Below are 23,499 nucleotides of genomic sequence, written 5' to 3' on the forward strand. Positions count from 1 at the left end.
ACGTATAAATCAAGATAAAGATTTTTCATAATTGACATCATAATAATAAGAGAAGCACTCTCCCTTAATCAGAAGTTCATCATGCAAAATGAAATAGAACTGTCAAGTTAATTTCTCTTGATCGTCTATTATCTCTTGTAAACAGAGAAACGAGGTTAGTAATTATGTCGTAGTTCGACCTAATGAATGTCGTTTGTAGAGCAGTCCGACATGTCGTTTTCTTCTCTTAATGCTAAACCATCTATGTACTACGATGCCTACAAACATCCACGTATTCCTGAGTTTTCTTCTTTATCTTAAAAGAATTACTATTCATTAAAATACTATAATTCTCTTTTAAAATAATATAATTTTAGAGTTTTTTATCCATTGATAATTTGGTAAACTATAATTGTATTATTTTTTAATTACATACTCAAAATCTATCTAAAATTTATGGAATAATGCATGCAATTATTTATAACAGTTTAAAGAGAAAAAAAAAAGGACAGAGAAACTATCGACCTTTGATTCATATGTCTAAGTTGAAATGCTATACATTATCTGTTGAATTATATTAGAAAATGTTGATATTAAAATCGAGGAGTCTCTAACATAGATTTTGACAACAATGGTAAATGTATATATCTATACACCAAAATTGTAAGATGTTTTTTTCTTTTGCTAAAGTTTTAATATGTAAATGGCAGAATAAGATAATTTAAAAGGAGTTGAAATTTTTATTTTAGAAAAGATACCAAAGGTGGGGATCGTAGGCGCATCGGACCATCGTCTCAAATAAATCGACACCATTTTAACACTCTCGTCATCTCCTACGCATCTTGAAAATCCTTCATTAATCATAAGAAAATGAGTTAAAAAGAAAAATCAATGTAACATTAATTAAGTTTCATCCGCACCCACCTAAAGTTATGGAATAGTTACAAATATAACAATTAAGTTCAAAATATTTGCATATATAGCAAAATATTTGTCAAAGTCTATCAATAATACAAGGTTATCAGTGATCATGCTGAAAATATTATTCTATTGTTATGAGTTTGGTAGACAACCAAGATTTTGTGTCTGAAAACTGCTTTTGAGTTATGTGATATAAAACACAGTGCAACTTCTAAAAACAACATTTCTATGCTTTTATTGAACTTTACATTTCAAAATGTAGAATTATATTAAATACATATACAAGCATTTAAAAATACAATATGTCATGTTATAAACTTAATTCATTTTTTTTAATATAGTATGTATTAGTAACGTCTTATAAATTATACAATATAACATAGTCTTATAAATTATACAATATAACATAGCAACAATTATATAAATATTTTGGGTTAAATTATAAATTTTGGTCCGTATGATTATATTAAAAAAGATATTGAGTTTAATATTAATATGTCTTATAATTAGAATTTAGTTTCTTTGGTTTGATAAAATTATAGAAAATATACTTGTTCATAGAACTATTTATGAAGTTTTTTCAAACAATAAGGAATATATATATATATTATATTCTATCCAACTATAGAAACTAAGCTCTTACTTTCTGTGAACTATAAGGATTAGGTTTTCAATTTAATCATTTTTTAAGATGTAAATTATAAGAGAATTGTTATAAATAGCAAAAAAAATTAAAAATATTTACGACATATAGCAAAAAGACCTAAATGGACTAAAGGGAGTTTGATGATTTTGCTGTACTTTACAAATAATTTCAATATTTTGTTATTTTTGAAAATGTTCTTAAGTTATATTTAGAAAAAATTATCGATAACTTATTGTCAACTAAATTTGAGTGGATAAATAAGACTAGATTGATGACATATAAATATATAGTATAAAAAATATCTAAATATTTTTTAAAAATTAGAATAAAAAATCTAATGAAAACATGAAATACAACTCTGTTTTGATTGAATCTCTTGTGATTTCGAATCCTTTACCAAAACATGTACATGATGTTTTTTAAAAATGTCGATAAATTTAATGTAAAAAATAATGGATAACTTTGACCAAAGAAAAATATCAAGTTATATTATTTTTCTTAGCTTTGATATTTTCTTTTTCATATTAATAATAGTCACAACATTGCCACTATGCCAAAAAAAAGATTTTTTTTTTCCTCAAATAGTTTAAATATATCGTTTCAAATCCTAATCTAATACATACCTTAACCCTAATCTCAAATTAAAGTAGAAAGCGAGGATTTAAAAATTAATCAAGTTTTATTAGACACACACAAAAGTACTATAACCTCCTTTCGTTTTCAAAATACGTAAACCAACACGATAATATAAGTTATATTTGACTTTGATATAATATTTCAAATACATTGTTGAAGACAATTCTACAAAATGTAGATGGAGAAACTCGAAAGTCTGAATAATTAACGAAGAGATAACTTCTTCCCTCGTAGAGACTTCTTTTTATATGTCACTAAAAAAAATGAATTATAATAACAATGGAGAGGTTGAAGTTTACTTTAACCGTCTAGATTCAGTGAACCTAGGAAAGGAAAACATTGCTTTGTTCGAACAAAACCTAAAGAAAGACATTAAATAGGAACAAATAAATGACACAAACACACACACACACCCTTATGTTGTTTAAAGATATATAGGCAACTTGAGGAAGATCTAAACAATAATAATATGTGTGTGCTTGGTTTTTCTTATCAACATATAAGCAAACTTCTTCTTCTTCTTCTTCTACTTCCAAAAATGTGATTGTAAGTTGACAATCCATAGCTTTCTTCTCTCTCTGTTTACCTATAAAATATCCTTTTTGCTCATTGTTACAATTCATCTTCCTCTCTCTTCATACATTTTGGTTAACCTAGATGATTTATTGATTAGTCAACTATGGATTAACAAATATAATTACCCCCTTGATTTTACTTTCTTACTTGTTAATTAACGAGTGTTTCTTATATATGTGTGTATATATATTATGCCTATAATGATTTGGAATCAATTATATAGTTGATACGACGTTAACTATATGATTTTTATATATTTACTACTTACGTTTATATATAATAAGCCTCTTTATATCTCTACGACAAAACAGGAAATATCATACCTAGTTTTGTGTTATTCAAGTTATAAAGCATTATTTTTTTTTTTGCTGGTCTACCTAAAATGTCTTTTATATCATACACAATGGTGATGTTGTTTTTGTTTATTGGGAAATTGCATATAAAGAAATTTAAAACAACATAATGTCGAATGTAATACGATTTACATCAAATTTGGAAGTATGAGACGAATTTAACTTCTATCAAAACCTATTCACACATTAAGTTTAACATAGGATGATGTTGTGCTGGTGCATACCTCAAATTATAATATAATACAATAAGCAAATGAAAAAAAGAAGAAGAAGAAGAGTGCAAAAAAAATTCTTTGATGGAAGGAAGATCATTAAATATCTATTATTATATGCCCAAATTAAAACAAAAAAATAATCTAAAATAAAAGGTTTGTAAATATAAAATACCATAATAAAAGGTCAATAAAAAGGTCCTAATATCTATTATTATACCTAAATCATATAAAAAAAAACAAATATCATGAAATCATGATGTAAAAATAAAAAAGAGTTATTTTTAGTATATATTAGAGACGAAGAATTGGAATTACAGACATCTTAATTACTAAGATGTAATATTAATAAATATGAACGTAGTAAAAGATCAACATCGAATTGAATATTGAATATGACATTTTTATATTTTTACAAATTAGTATATTATTGGTTACTCTAAAACTGACTAACCAAGGTCACATTATTTTATTTTTAAGTTTACTTAAGAGTATTTCACTATAATTAAAAAGTAGAATAATTGAAGAAAGGGAAAATGGAAACTCCCATATTAAAATAAAAGCATATTATTATTTTTAATATTTTTGATGGAGACATCTAAAATTAAGGAGTAAGGCTCTTATGAGATAATATATTAAAGAAAAAGGATATTTTATGTAATAATAAGTAAAACCTTGGCTTAAAACACGTCTACATTCAATGAATTTAATATGCTTAATTGCATTCTCTTAGTCATTAGGACAACAAGTCTTTTTGGCTTTACTTTTGATATCATCCCAAAAGGTCTCATACCAACGAAGATAATTATCCTTACTTATATATCCAAGATTATTCATTTATCTGACTGATGTGGGACTTTGGTCGGATTCATACATGCCAATTAAAAAATAATTATTTTCATTAATATACTCGTTTCATCAATGATCACTAACACCATGTTTTAGAATCATAGTGATTATTAGAGACGTACAACTTTTTTATTCAAACATTGTAGTTCTCATTTAATTATAAATAATATAAAAAGTTATATTATTAAAAAAATAATATAATTTAGAGCAAATATATTTTTAATAAATAAAAAATTTACTTGAATGAAAATAGTAATTAATACGATAAAACAATACACGTTTGTGTGTATGATTTTTCAGCAGAGATACAATAACACGTATAATATTTATTTATTATATACTAAAACAACTAATATTTTAAAAAATAGTTAGAAGTACAAGGTTTGGCTATTGAGTTTTAGAAATTAAATCTTTTAGCTCTCAAGTTTATTTCAATAGACCCATTTGGCTATTGAGTTTTCCAAACATACTTTTTTAGTGATTGAATTTTAAAAAGTAGGTTTATAATGTTTTAAAAGTAATTTATGTTTGATTTCTTAAAAATAATTAAATGATATATAAAAGTAAAAAAATAGTTTGAAAGCAGAGATCATTTTTAGAAGTTATTCTTCTAATTTAAAAATTACATGTAATTATTCAAAAATAAAATTATAAAATTATTTGAAATGTCATTCCAAACTCATTTTTAAGAAATCAGGTACTAAAAATGTAGATTTTGAAAAATGAGTCTATTCTCATGAACAGTTTATTTTTTAGATTTAACGCAATATTTATCAAAACTTATGGTCGTTTGGCCCAAGGGTTGTCACTATTGGATTGGGTTAACCCTTGTTTTAGGATTATCATAACCCCTCTTCCCCCTTCTTAAATCTTTTTCAGCTTCCCATGACCCTATATTTTCAACTTCACCATAAAATTCATCTTATCATAAAACTATCTTTTTAAATTCTTCCCCATAACACTAACCATCTATAATCTAATCCTTCTCTCAAACGACTCCTTAAGGGTTAAGAAGGTAATTTTTCTTTTATTTCATAGGCACCAACAAGCTCTAAATTTCAAATTAAAGATAGGAGTGAGATCATATTTAAACAAATGAATTAAAGCTAGTTAATTAATAATAATGGAGGGTGAAGTAATTATTGTTGTTTTGTAACATCAAATTGTGTAGTTGAATAGTTTAATTAAAATCATTGGGAAAGATGAAGAATTGAAAGTGCGTCCAGATTCAATGAACCTAAAAAATTTCAAACATTTTATTGTTTGACTAAAAAAAGGAAAAAACTAAAGGAATAATAGTAATTAATACATTAATAAGAAGAAGAAACAACAGCACACTTTGCTCTTTCTCTCTATATGGTTTGAAGATCCACAAATTTTGATAAACAAAGGTATGCCAACTCCATAAACCCTTTCTTTTTCCTTCCACACAAATTTTAATTCTAAGTTTTTTCCCACATTTAATCCTCTTTCGTTTCTTCCTTTCTTTTGATCGTTGACCAAATATAAAAGACGTTCTTAGGATGTTAAAGTTGAATTATATATCGAATCTAGAGTTTGTTAATTAATCTGTCGAGTTAAATTATTTGTATTTTATATGTACAGTTGAAGTGAAGAATCAGAATTTTGAAACATGCACGTTGACTTTTTGTTTCCTACGAATATCAGATAATTTGAGCTATATTTCATTGTTTTTTCTTAAATATTAATAAATAGAAATTTAAATTTATTCTACATTATTTTAATCATATACGTTTTGATCTTAATTTGAAGCTTTAGATTTAAGTTATTTGAATTTGAATATTACAATTTTAAAAGATATTTGGAAATAGTTTTGAAATATATATGTCTAATTAATTTTAGTTCAAGGGAAATATCAAATTTTTTGTTTAGTTTTGTTTTAGGAATTAATTGTAATATAAAGATTTGTGAAGTTTTATATTTGAAATAGAAATTTGAGTATATATATATATATATATATATATATATATATATATATATATATATGGCCCCATATACAATTTGATTCAAATTGAATCTAATTTATATTATCCATATTGATATTATTTGTATTTCTTTACTCAGAGAAAAGTCTTATTTATATATATATATATATATATATATATATATATATATATATATATAGTAAAGTGCTATTTGTTTTTTTCCACTTCTAATTATTATTGTATTATATTCCCAACATTTTTCAAATTAAAGTTTATTCATTGAAATATATAGTTATTTTATTTTAATTTGCATATTTAATTTTGTACATACTCTTCATTCTATGTCTATTTGAAATTAAATTTGTTTAGTTACATTATTACATGTAATTACTTAACAACTCTTAATATTATATTTTATATGATTATTTTCTTAACCAATATTTTGTAAATGATAAAAAAATTAGTATTATATAAGAAGTATATATTGTCCTTTTTTTTTTTTTTCACTTCATCTTTTGATAAAGTGCAATATGAATATCATATCAACATACATAATTTGTTCTTAATCTTTTAGTGAGATGAATTATCGTAACTTGGTTGTAACACAAATATATGTTTTCTATTAAGTTTGTTTAAAACCCAACTATATAATATGTGTAGTTTCTTATAGCTACAAAAAGAATTGAATTAAGAGTTTTGTTATGATCATATTATCATTCCTTTTAAAAAAAAGAAAAAATGTCACATTATCCACTAGATTGACATTAACTATGACCATTCATTTTTGTTTATTTTTTTAAGCAATTAATTAATGACCATTCATTTAAATAATATTATGACTTAAATTAATATTATTGCTAATTTATATATATAGCTTTGGATGTTCTTCACCTTCTTATATTTAATTAACTAATGCAAGTTGTTTGGAGTTATTCTAGGGGTTTAATTATCGATATGGATTAGATTGTTTAATGGAATATTGATATGTCTATGCTCGAATAATTTATGCAAAAAAAAAAATCATATAGAGGTAGACAAATAATTTTACTTATTTTCAGTAAGTTTGAGTTTTTCTTTTTTAAAATAATTATTAATGTTAGGTTAACGTTACACAAAAACATGTGAATCTAAGTCGATAAAGTAGCAAAGTCAAACATTTTTTGTAATTGACATAACATGAGAAGATAGTAGAATGAACGTAGAGAGTTGATGAAAAGAACTTCACTATTAAAGTTTACGTTAAAACAATTACAAAGGTATACTTATTTGATAGTGTTGTAATAATATAATTTATGGAAAACTTAATTATTCCAAATGGAAATACTTTAGGCTCACACAAACTTGAAACTTTATTTTTCTTGATTGAACTTCACGTTTAGCATACTACCCTAAACTCGAGACTTATTCTCCTGAAAGTTTTAAGAGTCTTTTTATCTTATGTTTGAAAAAGATTTCTAAACACAATCATCTAGGGTTCTCTAACAACCTGTTTTTGCATTAATTGCAATTCCACACTTCTAAAATAGAAAAACAAACACAAAATAGTGAAAGTATGTTTGTGACGATTGGATAATACCGTTGAATAGTTCATTCGTTTTTCTTTTTTCACAATTAAATTCCACATAAAATATGCACTAAAATAAAGAAGAAAAAAAAGACAATAATTCATCCTTTGTGTTTATGTCAAACTCATCAACGTATTAAAAATATTAATATGGATAAATTATTGGGCTGCTCACAATCAAAAGATTATATACATTAAACTTTTTATTATTTTATAATAAGTCAAATGGGTTATGGGAATATTTATTTTTTTATGGAATAATTATATCTAAACATGATATTGATGTAGACATTAAACTTGCAAAGTATTGGGAAGATTCACTCATAATATGCATCTAATTATCTTCAAACCCAATTAAACTAATAAATAAAACATATAATGCTGAGTGAGATTCTAATCAGATAACCATATGTATAATATATATATATATATATATATATATATATATATATATATATATATATATATATATATATATATATATATATATATATTCTATTTATGCTTTGGCATCTACACATAAATATAACATTTTTAATAGGTTAATTAAAAACACATTACTATATAAGTATGGATTTATTTAATCATTTGGATGAAGTAAGATTGATAGTACTTTCAAATTTATATTGATTCATAATTTAATTAAAATTATGACATACTTAGCTTAGCTAATAGCTATTATGATTGATGCCCAATAGTATTTGGATTCTAAATTCTTCTTATCTTAATTTTTTTTTTCAATTATATGCACCAAAGTTTGTACTTTAAATTTCTAATTCCTTTTTTTTCTCTCTCTTCAATTTTAAATTTACGTAGTTATGTTCTTAAGGTAATTTGACTTTAGGATTTAGTTAGAGATTGGTGTAGCTCTCGTACTTCTGCTTTTAAAAAAGTTTATTTGGATTTAAACAAACTAGCGTTGTGTAAATTTCAGTTTTCAATTTGAGAAAACTAATTAATTACGTTTGCTAATTAGTGTTGAATGGAAAGTAATAGTTTGAATTATGGGTTGTTTTCATATATAAAAGTTGAACTAAAATGATCATAATCATCGATATGTACTATAATGAATTACTATCTGATAGATCTATACGTAGTCCATGATACTGATGTTTTGCTATATCTTTAAATGGAAAATTATCAAAAATAAAATATTTAACAAAATATTTATACTTCATAGAAAAATTAAATGTAAAAACTTGTCTTTTAATGGTTTTGTTCTATGGATTGTGAATAGTTTGTCAAATTTTTTTATTTTTGACAAACCCCACTTTTAAATTTAGTTGTTTTGCTATTTAAGACTATTTTTCTTGAATTATTTTCATACACATATTTAATTTATAACTTACTATAATATAATTATTTAAAATTTTATATGATATAAATTGTAACTAACTTAGTTTAAGCTAAATTATTTAATACAAGTGTATAAGAAAGATAATTGTGATAAACATATCCTATACCAACACGTAGAATAAATGTATGATGTCTTGCAATTTAACAAAGGAAATATAATAATAAAATAAATAGAGTTATAATTCAATTAGAGTGTAAATTTATTGGAATTTCGGATAACAAGTGGATTCTTTACGTGGATGACTAAGCTGCCAAATAACTTAAAAGTCTAAAGTTTTAATTTTTAATTAGAGGAGATGGTAAAAGGCTGTGAGGGAGCGAGGATGCGAGAGATTTGAGTTTTAGAGAAAATAAAGAACAAAATTAATTTTTGGGTTTATTTAATAAATGAGTTGATTATGTTTTTCTATTATCGTAAAATATTTATAAAATAAATTAGCTAAATTTTTTAGTTATTTATCAATTTAAAGTAATATAGTTAATCGTAAAGCCTAATCATCTAAATATAGAAGTTACATCATCATTCCGTTTTAACAGAATGATAACGAGAAGGATTAAAATAGGATTTAAACAGATGTTTTTAAAAGTTTAGGAACTAAAATAGAATAAGATTAAAGCTTAGACTGATTTGGTACCTATTCGACTTTTTTTTTTTTTGTTATTCTTGACTTTTGAAAAGTAAAACTATAAACATCAATTCGGTCCCTTCTAAGTTTTTTTGAATTTGTTATATAAATTTCTACCAACATTTTAAAGTAACAAATCAAAGTTTTGAAGACAAAACTAAGTAGATTTCTAAAGATATGTTCTCTTATTTTCGAAATTTCACTTAAAAGTTTAACTCTTTTAAGATAAGAAATTAGGAAGAAATCATAATCATAACTTAACTCTCTAAATATAGGGGTATTATTTTATTAACCCAAAATTAATATCGCATAATGAGATAATTATAATTTGTTTAATATTGAAAATAATTCAATAAGTGCATGCCTCATTGATCATAATAAATAAGGTTTAGTCTTTGATAAAATTTTGTAAAAGAAGAGAGTGGATAAGATAATGTTCATCTTTGATAGCTTATCTATATAATAAACAAATTGATTCCTTAATTGTTTATAGAATAATTAGAAGCAAAACCTTCCCTTAGTCAAAAGCCTTTGAGAGCACATGATCTAAATATAAATTCTTTTTTGAGAAATAATAAAAATTTAAATGAATGGTTATTAGTGTGGCCAATAATATATTGTAAAATATATTGATGATATTACATGTTATATATTTTAATTTCTCTACCACTCATAATGTGATATAAAATAATAACAAAACTTAGAGTCAACAATGCCCATTCATTTGTTTTAGGGGCATTTTACAAAACTAAATTATACAAACCATTTATTATGGATTGTTCCAACAAAAAAAAAAAAGTTTAAAATCCCCAAATATTTCATTTCAAATGAGGGTAATTTAATATTGATATATAATTTGGTTTTAGATGGATATGTTTCAATTAATGCTATCGCTTATAAATTCTAAGGTACTCGGGTATATTATTTTACACTATGTATTACATTATACGATGTATGCACATGAGTATTTGGAATGATTTAGTGACGTTGGATTTTTTATATAACATGGAGACTAGATTAAATAATATTTTGATCTATATCTTTTTACTTGAGCTGAAATAGTTGTAAAGTGTGGAAATCTCCGGGTTTGCTCCAAAAATTTTCTTGGAGATATATTTCTTCCTTATCACCAAAAGATTGTCATTAACTACGATATGCATTTAATTATACGACAATTGTAGTTCTCTTTGTGAGGATCTAATGAAAGCCATTAATAGCATTTTAAAAGTTATATCTCGTCCAACTTATTTGAGACTCGTTCTAGTATTTATTATATGTTTATTAGATGGTTTTGTAGATCTGAGTATTTGGAAGCTAGAATTAATTGGGCGTTTGGTTAAAAATTAAGCTAAAACAAGGTATTTCGAGCCATAATTCACAAACTATGTCAAAGAGGAGAAAAATACCAAAATACTCCTAGGACGACCAATGTTGCAACACCACGACTCGTTGCTCCACCGTAGTACATAGCGTCACGGTGCTTTTGAAAAAATTCCGAAGGCATGCAGTTCACAAGTCGACGCTAGGGGAGTGCTAGGCTTTTTAAGATAGCGTTGCAACATTCTTTAGAGCCATTGTGACATCGTTGGCCTGCCATAAATACTACATTATTTTGTATCCTCGTTTAGGTCATGGAAGCTCTTATTGATTTCTTTCCCTCTTTGTCTCTTTTTGTGCATCTTGAAGTTGCTAATTGGATAAAGCCATGTATAGCATAGGGCGATTAAGACAAACCCGATTGTTTTAGGTTGTGAGGATTGATTTGATCTTAAAAATGCTTCAGATATATTCTTGACATTGTTTGTTTAACTTCTATGCTCTTAAATTTTATGTTTGGCTTGATCTACTACAAAAGCACACATAAGTGCTTTTTAGGACATAGGACTTAATTTAGTTAGTTTGCTCGATATAATCATGTTGTTTGATGCTTCTTTATTAACTTTTTAGAACCCCAACATGTGAATGGAAATTATTGGAAGAATTTGGATGAAAATTAGAAGAAATTTATGAGTGTTAGGAAGGTGAGAATATGTCTAATAAGACATGTAAAGAGGCATCAAGGAGTAGAAGGAGGCTTTTCCCAATCTTCTATTAAATTGAACTTTTTTTTCTTTCTAATTTCTCTATTAGTTTTTTTTTTTATTTCTTTCTCTTTTCCTTTTAAATTATATTTTTATTTTAGTATTGAAATTCTCAAATATTATGATTATTTTTTTGTGATAAAATGTACTTTAATTTTATTTTGTAGACTTTGGGTCTAATTTATTTTTAGATTTTAAAATGTTATATTTTTAATTAAAAAAATTATTATTTTGAGTAAATTTTGTTTCAATATTGGTTTCAATATTTCATAATGTTACAATTTTACTTTAAGATGAAAATTTTGTTTCAATCTAGTCTATAGAGTTTCAAGATTCTCGTATTTATTTAAAATTAATTAATAGACATTACCAATAAAGATAAAAAGCATCAAAAATTAAAATTGAAAGTGCAAATATTAAAATCTACTAACTAGATTGAAACAAAAATTAAAAATTTGCTTGTATGGCCTCTAACAAATTAAAAAATGAAAAATTGAAGTTAGACAATTCTGGTTTAAATTTCGGTTCGTATGGAATTATTTTAATCCATTCATTCACATTATTATTAAATAGGAAAATTTTCGTAAATATAATAAACTACCAAAATATTTACGTTTCATGTAACAAAACTCATAAATTTATAAACCATGTAGTAAAACGTCTATCAATGATAGACTCATAATCTAATCATTGATAGATTTTGACAGATTTTGCTATATTTACAATTTTTTAAAAATGTTGCTATATGCTTAATTATTTCAAATATAATTGCTATATTTGCAACTATTTTTTTTTTTCTTTTCATGTCTCGTATACTTATTATATGATAATAGTCAGGGGCGGTTTTAGTTAAGGTTACAGCACTCGAGTTCTTCCAAGTACATTACTCTTAATATATATATATATAATATCAAAAATGTTAGTTTAACTCGATAGTAAATTTATGTTAAAATATCATTTTGGTTTCTATACTTCAGAGTTTATTCGATTTTGATCTTAATACTTTCAAATGTCCAATTTTAACCTCTAAACCTTTTATAAACCTTTTATAAGTCGATAATTATTAGCATTTTCACTGTATATTTTAAAAGTATATTTACAATTGTGCATAAAAATTATTTGTGATTTATTTAATCAATTTCAATTAAAATTAACTTCAGGACTAACTTTAAGATATACTAAAAATACAAAAAGATTACAATTGAATACTTAAGGTATAAAAGCTAAAATTGAACAAATTTCAAAGTACAAAAACTAAAATGATATTTTAACTATAAATTTATCATCCAACCCTCTCTATACCCAAGTTCAAGTCCCACTTTTGAGAAAAAAAATCATTTTTTTCTTATGCAAAGCACACTCGTCGACAAATATTTTGGATATGCTATAGAGGCTATGCGGATACTATAATTGTGCACAAAAAATATGGCCAACAACGTTAACAGCCGGTGGTAATAGTGCACAACTCCAAATGAACTGGATTTGGGATTAGGTCCCAGAGTGAGTAAGAGTGTTTAGATATTCCAATACCATGGTTCTTGGTAGAATTTGGGCTCGAACAGGTTGCACTATATTGTAGATCCCTCTACTTCCCATTTTTTTTGTGAAACTGGAGATTGTGGCACACTGGCTCTATCATTTGGAGATGAAAACACACCTGCTACACCTTAGTGTTGAATTCACATTAGCTCAATTGTCAGATGGCATAGATTTCTATGTTATCAGTCTTCGTTGATGGCTTCAACGCTTACCTGTTTCCATAACACCAGTTGGTAGAACAGGACAACAAATGTGTATCACCTACATGTGCTTCAGATATGAATTAACAGTTTGTGTGTAACAAGGGTTGAGTAAAGGGATGAAGACCCTATATATAATGGGCTTCAATGGGCTGGGCCAATTAACCAATTAACTAGTTGCTACAACCAAAAAGAGTTTAACAAAAACCTAACCTAACAACTTCAGTAGACTCAAGATTTACAAAGACTCCAGCAGTGTCCAAATATCTGATTTGAGTGTGGAAGGGAGAAATGAGGATATGTTGTTGTGTGCAAGAGTTCATGTGTTGCATTTCAACGAGATGAGAGGATTGTATTGTTGTAGACGTGGTTTTGATAGCCCAAGTGTATGTAAACCGAGCACCTTAGCTAAGATATATATTTGAGCATTAACAATGTCCCCAGGCTTTCAGCTATGTACATGATGATGAAAATATTCTCTGTTCTATAATGTAGGTCACAATGTAAAATTGGATGGGAGGATATAAAATTTTGTAACAAATGATGGTAAACATTACATAAAGCGTAAAGTAAAGATTTAAAAAATTTACCAAAAAGTACTTTTCATTAAAAGTAATTAATATTGACGAATTTCCCTCCCCTCTCGATCCTTTCAAACCATTGTCTTCTTCTTTCTGCTGCTGAGTTGAAGCCCACCATTTCAGACCTCTCCACAAAAAACCAAACTTTCCCTTCTCCAAAGTGCAGATCTATCACTTTCAATTCAAACCCATTTTCCCTTTCTCCTCCATTAGCCTTCTTCCACCTTCAAACCATGAGCAGGTTCAGCAGATTCAGTAGATTCCAGTCCATTGACCCCTACTACACCCACTGTCCTCTTCTTCTTACCGATGCCGAAACCTCCATTATCCTCCCCAAACCTCTCTCATTTCCCTTCCAATCCTTCGTCGAGGAAGTTGATGATTTCGATTTCGCCTTTGACCTCTTATCCCATCGTCCTCTTCCACCTCCCCCCTTCCACGTCTTCGATTCCTTCACCGATCTGGTTCGTATCGACGAAACGCCGTCGTTTTCGTCTTATAGTCGGATTCGGAGAGTTGAGCGATCGAGTGATGAGGTTTTGTTGCGGAGGCTTAGCGATCGAGTTAGTGAGCTCGAGGCGCGGTTTGATCGGCTGAGTAGTGCGAGGGTTAGTGGGTATGGCGATCGGAAGTACACTTGGACGAAGGAAATCAAAGGAGTGGAGAAGAATGGTGTCGATCGGAAGTATAAGTTGGTAGCTGAGATTAAAGATGGGAAGAAGAACAAGGAGGGGAAGAATGGTGGGGTTTTGCAGAACTACAAGTGGAGTGCTGAGATTAAGGGAAAGGATGAGAGGGATCCGATTAGGAAGTACACTGTGGAGGTTTCGAGTGGAAATGGAAGTGAGAGTACAGAGAAGAAAGAGGAGAAGAAAAAGAAGGGGAAGAAGGTTGGGAATGAGACGCGTGTGGTTGAGATTGAAGACACCAATGATCAAGGAGCTGTCGTTTTAAGACAGGTAATGACATTAAATGATCAGTTTTTCACAATACTTCCAAAATCTGGTGGCATTCTAGGATTTTGTCTCGACTTTTTTTTTCTACCATTTATTCTCCCCTTGAAATTGGTTGAATTATATGAACAGGATACAATAAAGAGTGCAGGAACTTTTGGGATGGGGAAGGGGAAGGGATGATTTGGTTGAGTTCGGATTGCCTTTTCAATGGATGCTTAAAACTAGAGAATCGATTCGTTTCCTTTAAAAATATATTATTAAGCAAGCCGTAGATTGAACTCAAAAGCTTTACAGAAAGGAACATTTTTGGCCAGTTACTTTAAGATTGTAATAGAGAAGAAAGGTAGGAAGTTGTTGTGCCTTGAAAATGTTGTAGAGGGATGGAATTTCTAAGCCCCTTCGAGACCCCACTTATGATTGATTAGGTAAATGGGTCAAGAAACAATGATTTGATTCTTTGAATTTTAATATGCAATTTTCTGATTATTTAAATTTTTATCATTCGTAATGGAACTCAGCTCCATGTTTAATATTCTAATCTACAGTTTCGACTCTGTTTAGCAAAATGCATATGCTGTGTAAAATACCAGGAAGTTATTGTGGGGTAAGGAAGGATGCAGAAAAATGGCGAGCAATGCCTAATAAACTTGTAGTTTATCATTTAGGGATGTGTCGTGTAGTTTATCATTTGCAGAATTGAATTATCGAGCTTTACTGTTAAATGAAATATATAGGGAACTTACCAAAACGGGTTTTTTTGTGATGAAAGGCCTTTGCCAAGAGAACTAGAGTTGTGGAAAATAAGAAGGGTAAGAAGAAGGAGTTGTCTCCTCAAGATGCAGCTGTTATCATTCAAATAAATTTCAGAGAATACCTAGTTCACAGGTCAAAGGTTCTTCGTGCTCTTAGAGATCTGTCAGTTGCCAAGACAAAGTTGAAGGAGATCAGGGAAGCTTTCAATAATTTTGCTTACACTCAGCGGCTAGCTCGGGATGCAGAGGAGCGCCAAAGGTTCAGTGAGAAAATAATTGTCTTGCTCCTCACTGTCGATGCAATTGAGGTTAAGATCTCTTTCTTCTCTCTACTCGTAAATTAACTCATGAGGCATATGTTTATGTTCGTTAGTATGTTATAACTATAATATTCTTTATCCTTTTAAAATATTGACTTTTATTCTACAAAATCATATATATTTTTAACATGTTACCGTTCGTTCCAACTCTTTGTTATGATTTGACTTCGATTAGATTAAAACTATCACAATTGTAAGCGTTGCTGGGTATAATCCAACATCATAGAATAATCATGTATTTCCCGTCATGTAGGTGTACCCCCATTTCTTTTTATAAGCTTTGTTTTCTACGGTTTAATTTCCTTCCAAGTTTTGTTATTTAGGAGAACCTTTTTGATTCAAAGAGTAATACACCTACTAAGAGGAATCATCTAATGAAAAATTATGTCCTCGACAGCTTTGGCTTGATTGTAACCTATCGCTTGAGTTTTGAGTTTTGACCAACATATTGTCTTCCTCTTTCTTTGAAAGAAACTTTATCGCTCACTTCATGTAGAGTCATTTCTTTGGCTCATCCGTCTTTTTTAGTCTCATGTTCTTTGATGTCTTCTTTCACACGTTCAGACCAAAAAGATGTTGCTCAACCGTATTCCTCTGCTTCCATTTATTTATTTATTTTGAAGAGTATATCATGTGAATTTTTCGCTTTGCATACTTTCATGTAGGTTGCTAGTTTCAGAGCTTATAACTATTTTAATTTTTATTTTGTATTTATAGTAAATAAAAAGTTTTGATCTTTAGGGGGATGTTTGTTAGTTTTAGAATGTTAACCTAAAAACAGCTTTCATCTAATTCAAGGAAACTATAATTTGTTTAAGGCTACCAGGGTGAGAAGTACACAATTTGGTTTGGTTTGGTTTAATATCTGACTTTGGAACAACACGGAACTCGACAATGACTAGACTTTGTAAAATCGAAACAAATTATTTAAGACTCGGAGTTCTGTTTCTTTTACGGCTTCTGGGGTCTCGTTGTAATAAAATAGTTGTTTTATGATGGAGGAGGTTCTCTTCCTTCCTTCATTCCACGATAAAAAGTTGTATCCTTTGGCTCTGTGCTTTCTTTGCAATTTCCCAAGTTAGTTGCCTCGAGGAGATTAATGATTTTGAGATGTTCTAGGAGGAATGGGAGGTTTGGTCTGATGCATACATAGGCAGTTGATTGCCCGATATACAAATACAATGAAATGTGTTGATACATTGTAACTTTTCTAGGGAGTTGATGTGATGGTGCGAACTGCAAAGAGATCAATGATAATCGAACTAGAAGCCATGCTTGATGTGGTCGATCCCCAACCGGCTAAAAGATCGATTTCCTTTCGTAGAAGGATGTTCGATATGCCCAGTGGAAGCATCAATAAGGAAATTGCAGCTGGTGTAGCTCAGGTAGTCCAGTTGATTGATGAAGCAGAGAACAGTGTCAATGCTTTTGAAGCCTCCGAATAAAGAGAGATGATTTCTCAACTTTCAAATAAGGTTGCTGTAGAAGATGAAGCGGCTTAGTTGACGAGATGTCTTATGCCTTTTGTACGTTTGGGTCTAGGACAGAGCTTTTGATTATGTTGTACCAACGTTGGTTGAGTTTATTAGTTCGCCTTTCAGGTATCTGTCTATGCTTATGCTTCTGCCATCTGCTTGTATTGTGGCTTTTGCTTGTAATGTGTCGAAACTAAATATTATCTAAATATGCCTCTCGTGGATTGATATCTATCTATGTCATTTGAAACATTTGGGAATTGTTTGTTTTATTTATTGTAGTTTCTTTCTGTTTTTCTTCTACTCCAACTTCCATGATGCCGTGATCGAGATTGTAGCATGGAAATTTTCTTTTTCTCCTCTTTTGAATCGAATGAATGAGATTATAGAAAACAAATATTCAAGAAAATACAACTGAAAAGGTTGGCTCATAAGAAAGTGAAAAGTTTACTAAAATCGAATAGACAATTATGTTCTCAATCATTTTCCTGTTTTTTTTTTTTTTTTCTAATTTCCACTTTTCCTGCTTTGTGAATTTGGCCTTTATTTAACGTTTTTTTTTTTTTTTCTAATTTCCACTTTTCCTGCTTTGTGGATTTGACCTTTATTCTTAACATTTGCCTTCAAATTAGGAAGACTTTGACATTTCACTTGCTACGTCATTTTTAAGGCAACTATCCCTACAAACCAACATGATTCTTTTCAACAAGTTTTATCCACGAATGTATTCAAAGTTCTTATGATTAAGCTTTATATGAAAAAAGAATGCTGTACATTGTTGTGTATGAACAATAACTTTCTTTTTAGGTCTTTCTTAACAACACTTCAATAATTTTAGAAATTTCCTCAAAGTGATTTCAATTTGTCACAACTAGTTTGTCAAATAATTTACAAGTTGCTCAACAGAAGGCACATAGTGAACTTGGACAAATTCTCGAACCAATTGATCATGAAGATAGTGAACGTTAAACTAATGTCAATCATACCTAAGTATAAAGGCTTGGAGCAGGTATAAATCCAATTTCAAGGATTTGTAAGTTTGTACCCAAGATGTCTCAACAGCCACATGAGCAAAATGTAAATCTGAGTCAGATTTTACGGAGCGAGGAGTTAAACTAGATATAGCAATAGGGTGGATAAGAACTCGAGAGTCGGAGTAAAAAATATTATGGTTGTGACCTTTTCAAACTTAACACTAAACAAACTACAATGTTTGTATACTTAACAGAACCGCTCAGTCAATTTGTAAAATAATCCATTCTTAAATCTACACTCTAGAGCTAAATTGTAATGCCCAAGGTCTATGATTCAAAATCTAAATTGGATACTTAAAGTCAACGTCCTTCTTTCTTGTCTAGAATGCCTTTAAGAGTTGTTACTACAAACCAACACCATCTTTTCAACCTACTTCGTCCACAGTTATATCATTTTGAAGTTCATAGTCACACCATTAATAAATTATATATCATTGTCATACTCCAGTTGTGCAATAGGATAGAAATTGCACTGTTACACCATCTTTTCAACCTACTTCGTCCACAGTTATATCATTTTGAAGTTCATAGTCACACCATTAATAAATTATATATCATTGTCATACTCCAGTTGTGCAATAGGATAGAAATTGCACTGTTAACATCATTCTCTACAGAACTTCTGGGAAACAATTTTGGTTAAAGTCTAGTAAAACTAGTTTACAATATTTTAAGATTTAGGCATGTTAAGATGCACATGCTAAAACAAACTAAAATTAAGCGACAGAATTATTTTTTATCAAAAATGTGGAATAAAAGACTAACCTTTACTAAGATATTTTGGTTCTAAGTAAATCTACTAAATAGCTAAACCACAAATGAATTCTAATCAAACAAGATGAATCCTTGTTATAGCAGGACAGTCATGGGATGATTCAATCTTTACAGTAACTTGGTGGAAGTTAAAGTTCTCATATTAGTAAACAAATTAAAAGCTTATTATCCTCAAAGTTGTGTTGAGGGATGTTCACAAGGATTGCTAGGTCAAAGTCATGAACTTGAGATAAAGTCTATCTAGTTCATCTCGGTCCGAATTTCTGGCTTCTAAAATTCATAGAATGTGAATTGAACTACAAAAGTGACTTTCATGTGTAGATAAAAAGATATAGAACTTCAAGGTATGACTCATGGCATAGAGTGAAATCTATTGGGAAATATTAAAATCTGGGCTAGGTTTATCACAGATATAAAAAGAAAATGCACATCAAAGGCTAATTTTTTTCTAAAAATGATTTTTCTTTTAAACTAAAAAATGTATAGAGTGTATTCCAAATACACCCTAAAATAATATCAAGAATGATCAGATAGAGCTAATACAATAATTGCCATCATGACAGCAATCAAAATCATCAATGTTCCTCATTTCATTCTTGATGATTTGAACCCCAACCAAATAAACTGAATAGAAATCCAATAACAAGAAACAATTCTGTAAAACAAGACCAAGAAAATCAAAATCAATGGCACCAAAACTGCTCAGCAAGAGAAGTACAAAGTTAAGCCAAAACAACCTTAATAAAATTTAAAGAATGATCAGATAGAGCTAATACAAAAATTGCCATCATCACAGCAATCAAAACAAAAAGTATGTTCCTCACATCATTCTTAAAAATTAGAATCTTCAATACGCAAAACAAAACAAAACAAAACAAAAAATAAAAATCAACCGCTGAAAGAATGATCAGCTAGAGCTAATACTAAAACTGCCATCATCACAGCAATCAAAACAAAAAAGCTCATCATTTCATTCTTCAGAACGACATAGAAAATTAGTCAGATTCAACTGGGGGAAAAAGATAACAACGAATGGATTGAAATTGTTCATACCCGAGCGGGCTGCGCCAACCATCGCCAAGCTCTTTAAATAGGGTCCTAGGGTTTTAAGCGGGAGTTGGGTTGGGCCGTTTTAGAGGAATCCAAACCCTAATGGAAAGTGATGAAATTACAATAAAATTGGGTTTTCTTCTTCTAATTAGGGAAGAAGAATGGTAATTAAAATGGGAATATATATATATATATATATATAATTTGTCCAACAAAAAGAAAGGAATTTACATATAACTCCTCATGGGTGTTTTACAAATTACACACATTTTCTTTCTTTTGGTGTCCCATTTTGGGTATCTTTCTTATATAATGAAAGTGATTAATGAATGTAATTAACTAAGGTTGGGTTGGCCATAACTCAGCTCTTTTCACCTTGGAAATACTCTGCAGAACACCCAGCGGTGAAATATGTCCCATCACAGTCACTCTCTTGGCCTCAAGATCTATGCTGAATGACGTCACTCCTGTCCTTTCCCAGATTACATTCAAACACAAAAAATGTATATTTCTCATTCATTATATTCTTCAACTATTGACTTTTACTAAATCAAGAAATATATATGAATTTCATTTTCATCCTTAAATTTTATGTTTTTTACATTTTTTTTTCACTAAATTTTGAAGCTTTTATTTTTGTAATTTTTATTTAAGTTTTAGCAATTACTAAACTTTGGATATAAAACTTAAAATCCCCTTTAAAAATCAATGAAAAATATTACATAACATTATATACAAGGAATTTTCAAAAATAGTAAAATATTAAAAATATTTTAAAAAATATATATATAGCAAAAAGTCTATCGAATAACTTATTTAACTTTTTACTATATTTAATAAATAATTTTTATATTTTGCTATTCATTTATATATATATTACAAAAGGAAAAAGGACAAACTTTTGCATGCAGTTAAATACAATATTCATAAATTTTATATTTACGTAGAACAAACCATTAAAATTATGAGAAAATTTAAATATTTAGAAGAAATTTTTTTTAGTTACAAAACTTCAAAAAATACAAAATATATTGACTATTTTTTGTGTCTATCATATAAATATATGATATATCTTGATCTGTTACGATCCATCTATTTATTTTTTTATATTTGAAAATAACTCATATCTAAACGTAGATCTTGAAATATAAGTCTAAAATGTTATAAAAATTTAAAAAGAAGTATATTTTAAACTTAGGTTTGTAACTCATTTAGGATGGAAAAATAAAAATAATTATTATTAATTTGAATCATTTTAAAAAGATAATTATTATTAATTTGAATCATTTTTATATAGTTCTATTACTACTGATATATTAATCAACATATGTTGGAATTTTTAATTTTACCAATATATATCCGTAAAATTGAAAATTGATATTCACAAACAAAACATTATTATATATTTTAATCACATATAGAAATGATCATATCATGATGAATATGCATGGATTTTACTATACCTTCCATTTTGGAGAGATGTCTCTTAACTTTACTGGCACAGCCTTGACAGTGAAGCGCCACCCTCATAACCACCACATGGAAGACATTGTTATTCTCCGCCGGTGAAGAAAGCATAACCGGCATGGCTGGTTTCTTCAAATTGATCTGCTTTCCCTCGCTCCGAACACTCAAACTAGGCGATGATTCGACAAGCTTCGAGTACTTCACAGCATTGCTCACCAACCTTGCACGGTTGCCATTGTTGGCATGATTATTGTTGACATAGTCGGCTCTAGCCAGCCTTCTTGACACAACGGCGGAGCGGGGATCGGCGGGGATGCAGACTGCGGTGGTGGCAGCAGAGTGGCACATGAATCCACCAAGCTTCTTCATGGTGAATATATATGAGGGTGAGAGTAGTACTACTAGAAGAAATGGAGGCAGAGGCAAATATTTATGCAGATTTATATTGATGAAGTTACTGAGGTTGTCTTTCTCCAAAGACGTTAATGGGGATCAGAGAGAGTGACAGAAATGGTACAATGCTCTATGATGAATATTTCTTTTTCTTCCTGGGTTTGGATGCCGATGGTTTATGGACCACACACTTAAATATGGCGTATTAAAATTTGAATGTTTTATTTTCTTCTTTTTCTGTATTAATTAGTTGAATTTGCAGGGATAGATAGACTCTCCGATTATCTTTATAATGATACGATATTATCTACTTTAGTTTGAGCATAAGTTTCTTGTAGCACTTTAGTTTTGTGTTTCATCTAAAGTTGTTGATTGATTCTATTAGAGATGAGAAAAGCAACGTAATATGATTATATGGTTAATTACTCTCGGAAAGAATCATCGTCTAATTTGTATATTTAAGCTTCATTCTAATTGTGCACGTAAAACATTACTTTGAATCACAAAGTAAAAACCAACCGATGAAAAATTCCAAAGAAAGTTGTTATGACAAACGAAATCGACAAGCAAAAGATAAAGAACAAGAAATCGACACACAAAGATTTACGTGGTTTATTAACAATATGTTAGCTAAGTACGTCTACGAACAAATGAGGAAAAGAATAATTTTTTTAGAGAAAAAATCAAATAAATACAAATGTAAATATGTACCGATGCGATTACAGAGTTTATATTAGGCTCGATTAGATCACAATCAATATATTGTTAGGTTTGGATATCACTTAGAGCATGCATCAATATCTCTAGATCATGATCATTTCATAGTCTTTTAATTTTTCTTTTTATAGTTCTGCAGGTGACCACTTCTTAGAAAGATTCAATCAACATATCCAATAATAAATCTACGTAGGGAAGAAAAAGATGATAGGAAAGAAAGCAAACTAAACCTCCCATTTGATGATTTGAGAGACTTTCTATTTTGTAGTATTAACAAATATAATGTTGACACATTCGTTAGTCTTGTAAATGTCTCGTAATTATTATTAGTGATATACTTTTTTCAAAAGTCAAAAAGAAATTTTGAAGTGTTCTTCAAATAATGTGCAATCAACACACACCCATGCTTCTCATGGAGCACTATTTTCTAATGATCATATGACCACCTCACTCGCTTTCTAGTTTGATGGAAACCACATCTTATGGATACAGGACA

General features: G+C 28.7%; 2 protein-coding genes, 1 long non-coding RNA gene and 3 other non-coding genes across 9 annotated transcripts; 1 reads left to right on the forward strand and 5 right to left on the reverse strand.

Annotated features, from left to right (window-relative positions):
* Positions 1 to 12,921: 12,921 nt before the first annotated feature.
* On the reverse strand, positions 12,922 to 13,623 carry LOC107991351 (uncharacterized). The gene is made up of 2 exons (XR_007820455.1): positions 13,497 to 13,623; positions 12,922 to 13,411 (listed from the first exon to the last, which is right to left on the reverse strand). It is a non-coding gene; the product is annotated as an uncharacterized LOC107991351 (long non-coding RNA).
* On the forward strand, positions 13,404 to 17,828 carry LOC103495442 (BAG family molecular chaperone regulator 7). 2 transcript variants are annotated; one of them, XM_008457003.3, is made up of 3 exons: positions 13,404 to 15,024; positions 15,791 to 16,081; positions 17,308 to 17,828. In XM_008457003.3, exons 1-3 carry the CDS (start codon positions 14,299 to 14,301, stop codon positions 17,536 to 17,538), a joined length of 1,248 nt encoding a protein of 415 aa, XP_008455225.1. In that variant the 5' UTR covers positions 13,404 to 14,298; the 3' UTR covers positions 17,539 to 17,828. The 2 variants fall into 2 exon arrangements, with proteins under 2 accessions (XP_008455225.1, XP_050940146.1); XM_051084189.1 differs by having other exon boundaries at positions 17,312 to 17,828.
* A 1,190-nt stretch (positions 17,829 to 19,018) lies between these two features.
* Positions 19,019 to 22,303, reverse strand: LOC127149106 (heavy metal-associated isoprenylated plant protein 3-like). Of its 3 annotated transcripts, XR_007820452.1 has the most exons (3): positions 21,890 to 22,303; positions 20,430 to 20,893; positions 19,019 to 19,646 (listed from the first exon to the last, which is right to left on the reverse strand). XR_007820452.1 is itself a non-coding variant. In XM_051084193.1 (2 exons), exons 1-2 carry the CDS (start codon positions 22,260 to 22,262, stop codon positions 20,766 to 20,768), a joined length of 501 nt encoding a protein of 166 aa, XP_050940150.1. In that variant the 5' UTR covers positions 22,263 to 22,303; the 3' UTR covers positions 19,019 to 20,765. The 3 variants fall into 3 exon arrangements, 2 of the variants coding, with proteins under 2 accessions (XP_050940150.1, XP_050940156.1); XM_051084193.1 differs by having other exon boundaries at positions 19,019 to 20,893; XM_051084199.1 differs by having other exon boundaries at positions 19,019 to 20,898.
* Positions 19,897 to 19,972, reverse strand: LOC127144344 (small nucleolar RNA Z102/R77). The gene has a single exon (XR_007816000.1). It is a non-coding gene; the product is annotated as a small nucleolar RNA Z102/R77 (small nucleolar RNA).
* Positions 20,130 to 20,207, reverse strand: LOC127144343 (small nucleolar RNA Z102/R77). Its single transcript, XR_007815999.1, has one exon. It is a non-coding gene; the product is annotated as a small nucleolar RNA Z102/R77 (small nucleolar RNA).
* LOC127144345 (small nucleolar RNA Z102/R77) lies at positions 20,278 to 20,352 on the reverse strand. The gene has a single exon (XR_007816002.1). It is a non-coding gene; the product is annotated as a small nucleolar RNA Z102/R77 (small nucleolar RNA).
* Positions 22,304 to 23,499: the final 1,196 nt, after the last annotated feature.

Source organism: Cucumis melo, chromosome 1 (genome assembly GCF_025177605.1).
Source record: "Cucumis melo cultivar AY chromosome 1, USDA_Cmelo_AY_1.0, whole genome shotgun sequence".
Taxonomy (NCBI): domain Eukaryota; kingdom Viridiplantae; phylum Streptophyta; class Magnoliopsida; order Cucurbitales; family Cucurbitaceae; genus Cucumis; species Cucumis melo.

Excerpts from the sequence above, each read along its gene's own strand:
- LOC103495442 (XM_008457003.3), top strand. The coding sequence starts at position 14,299 with ATGAGCAGGTTCAGCAGATTCAGTAGATTCCAGTCCATTGACCCCTAC. Across the intron at positions 15,025-15,790 it reads GAGCTGTCGTTTTAAGACAG|GCCTTTGCCAAGAGAACTAG; the intron begins GTAATGACATTA and ends TTGTGATGAAAG. Across the intron at positions 16,082-17,307 it reads TCACTGTCGATGCAATTGAG|GGAGTTGATGTGATGGTGCG; the intron begins GTTAAGATCTCT and ends TAACTTTTCTAG.
- LOC127149106 (XM_051084193.1), bottom strand. The coding sequence starts at position 22,262 with ATGAAGAAGCTTGGTGGATTCATGTGCCACTCTGCTGCCACCACCGCA. Across the intron at positions 20,894-21,889 it reads ACATCTCTCCAAAATGGAAG|GAGTGACGTCATTCAGCATA; the intron begins GTATAGTAAAAT and ends GGGAAAGGACAG.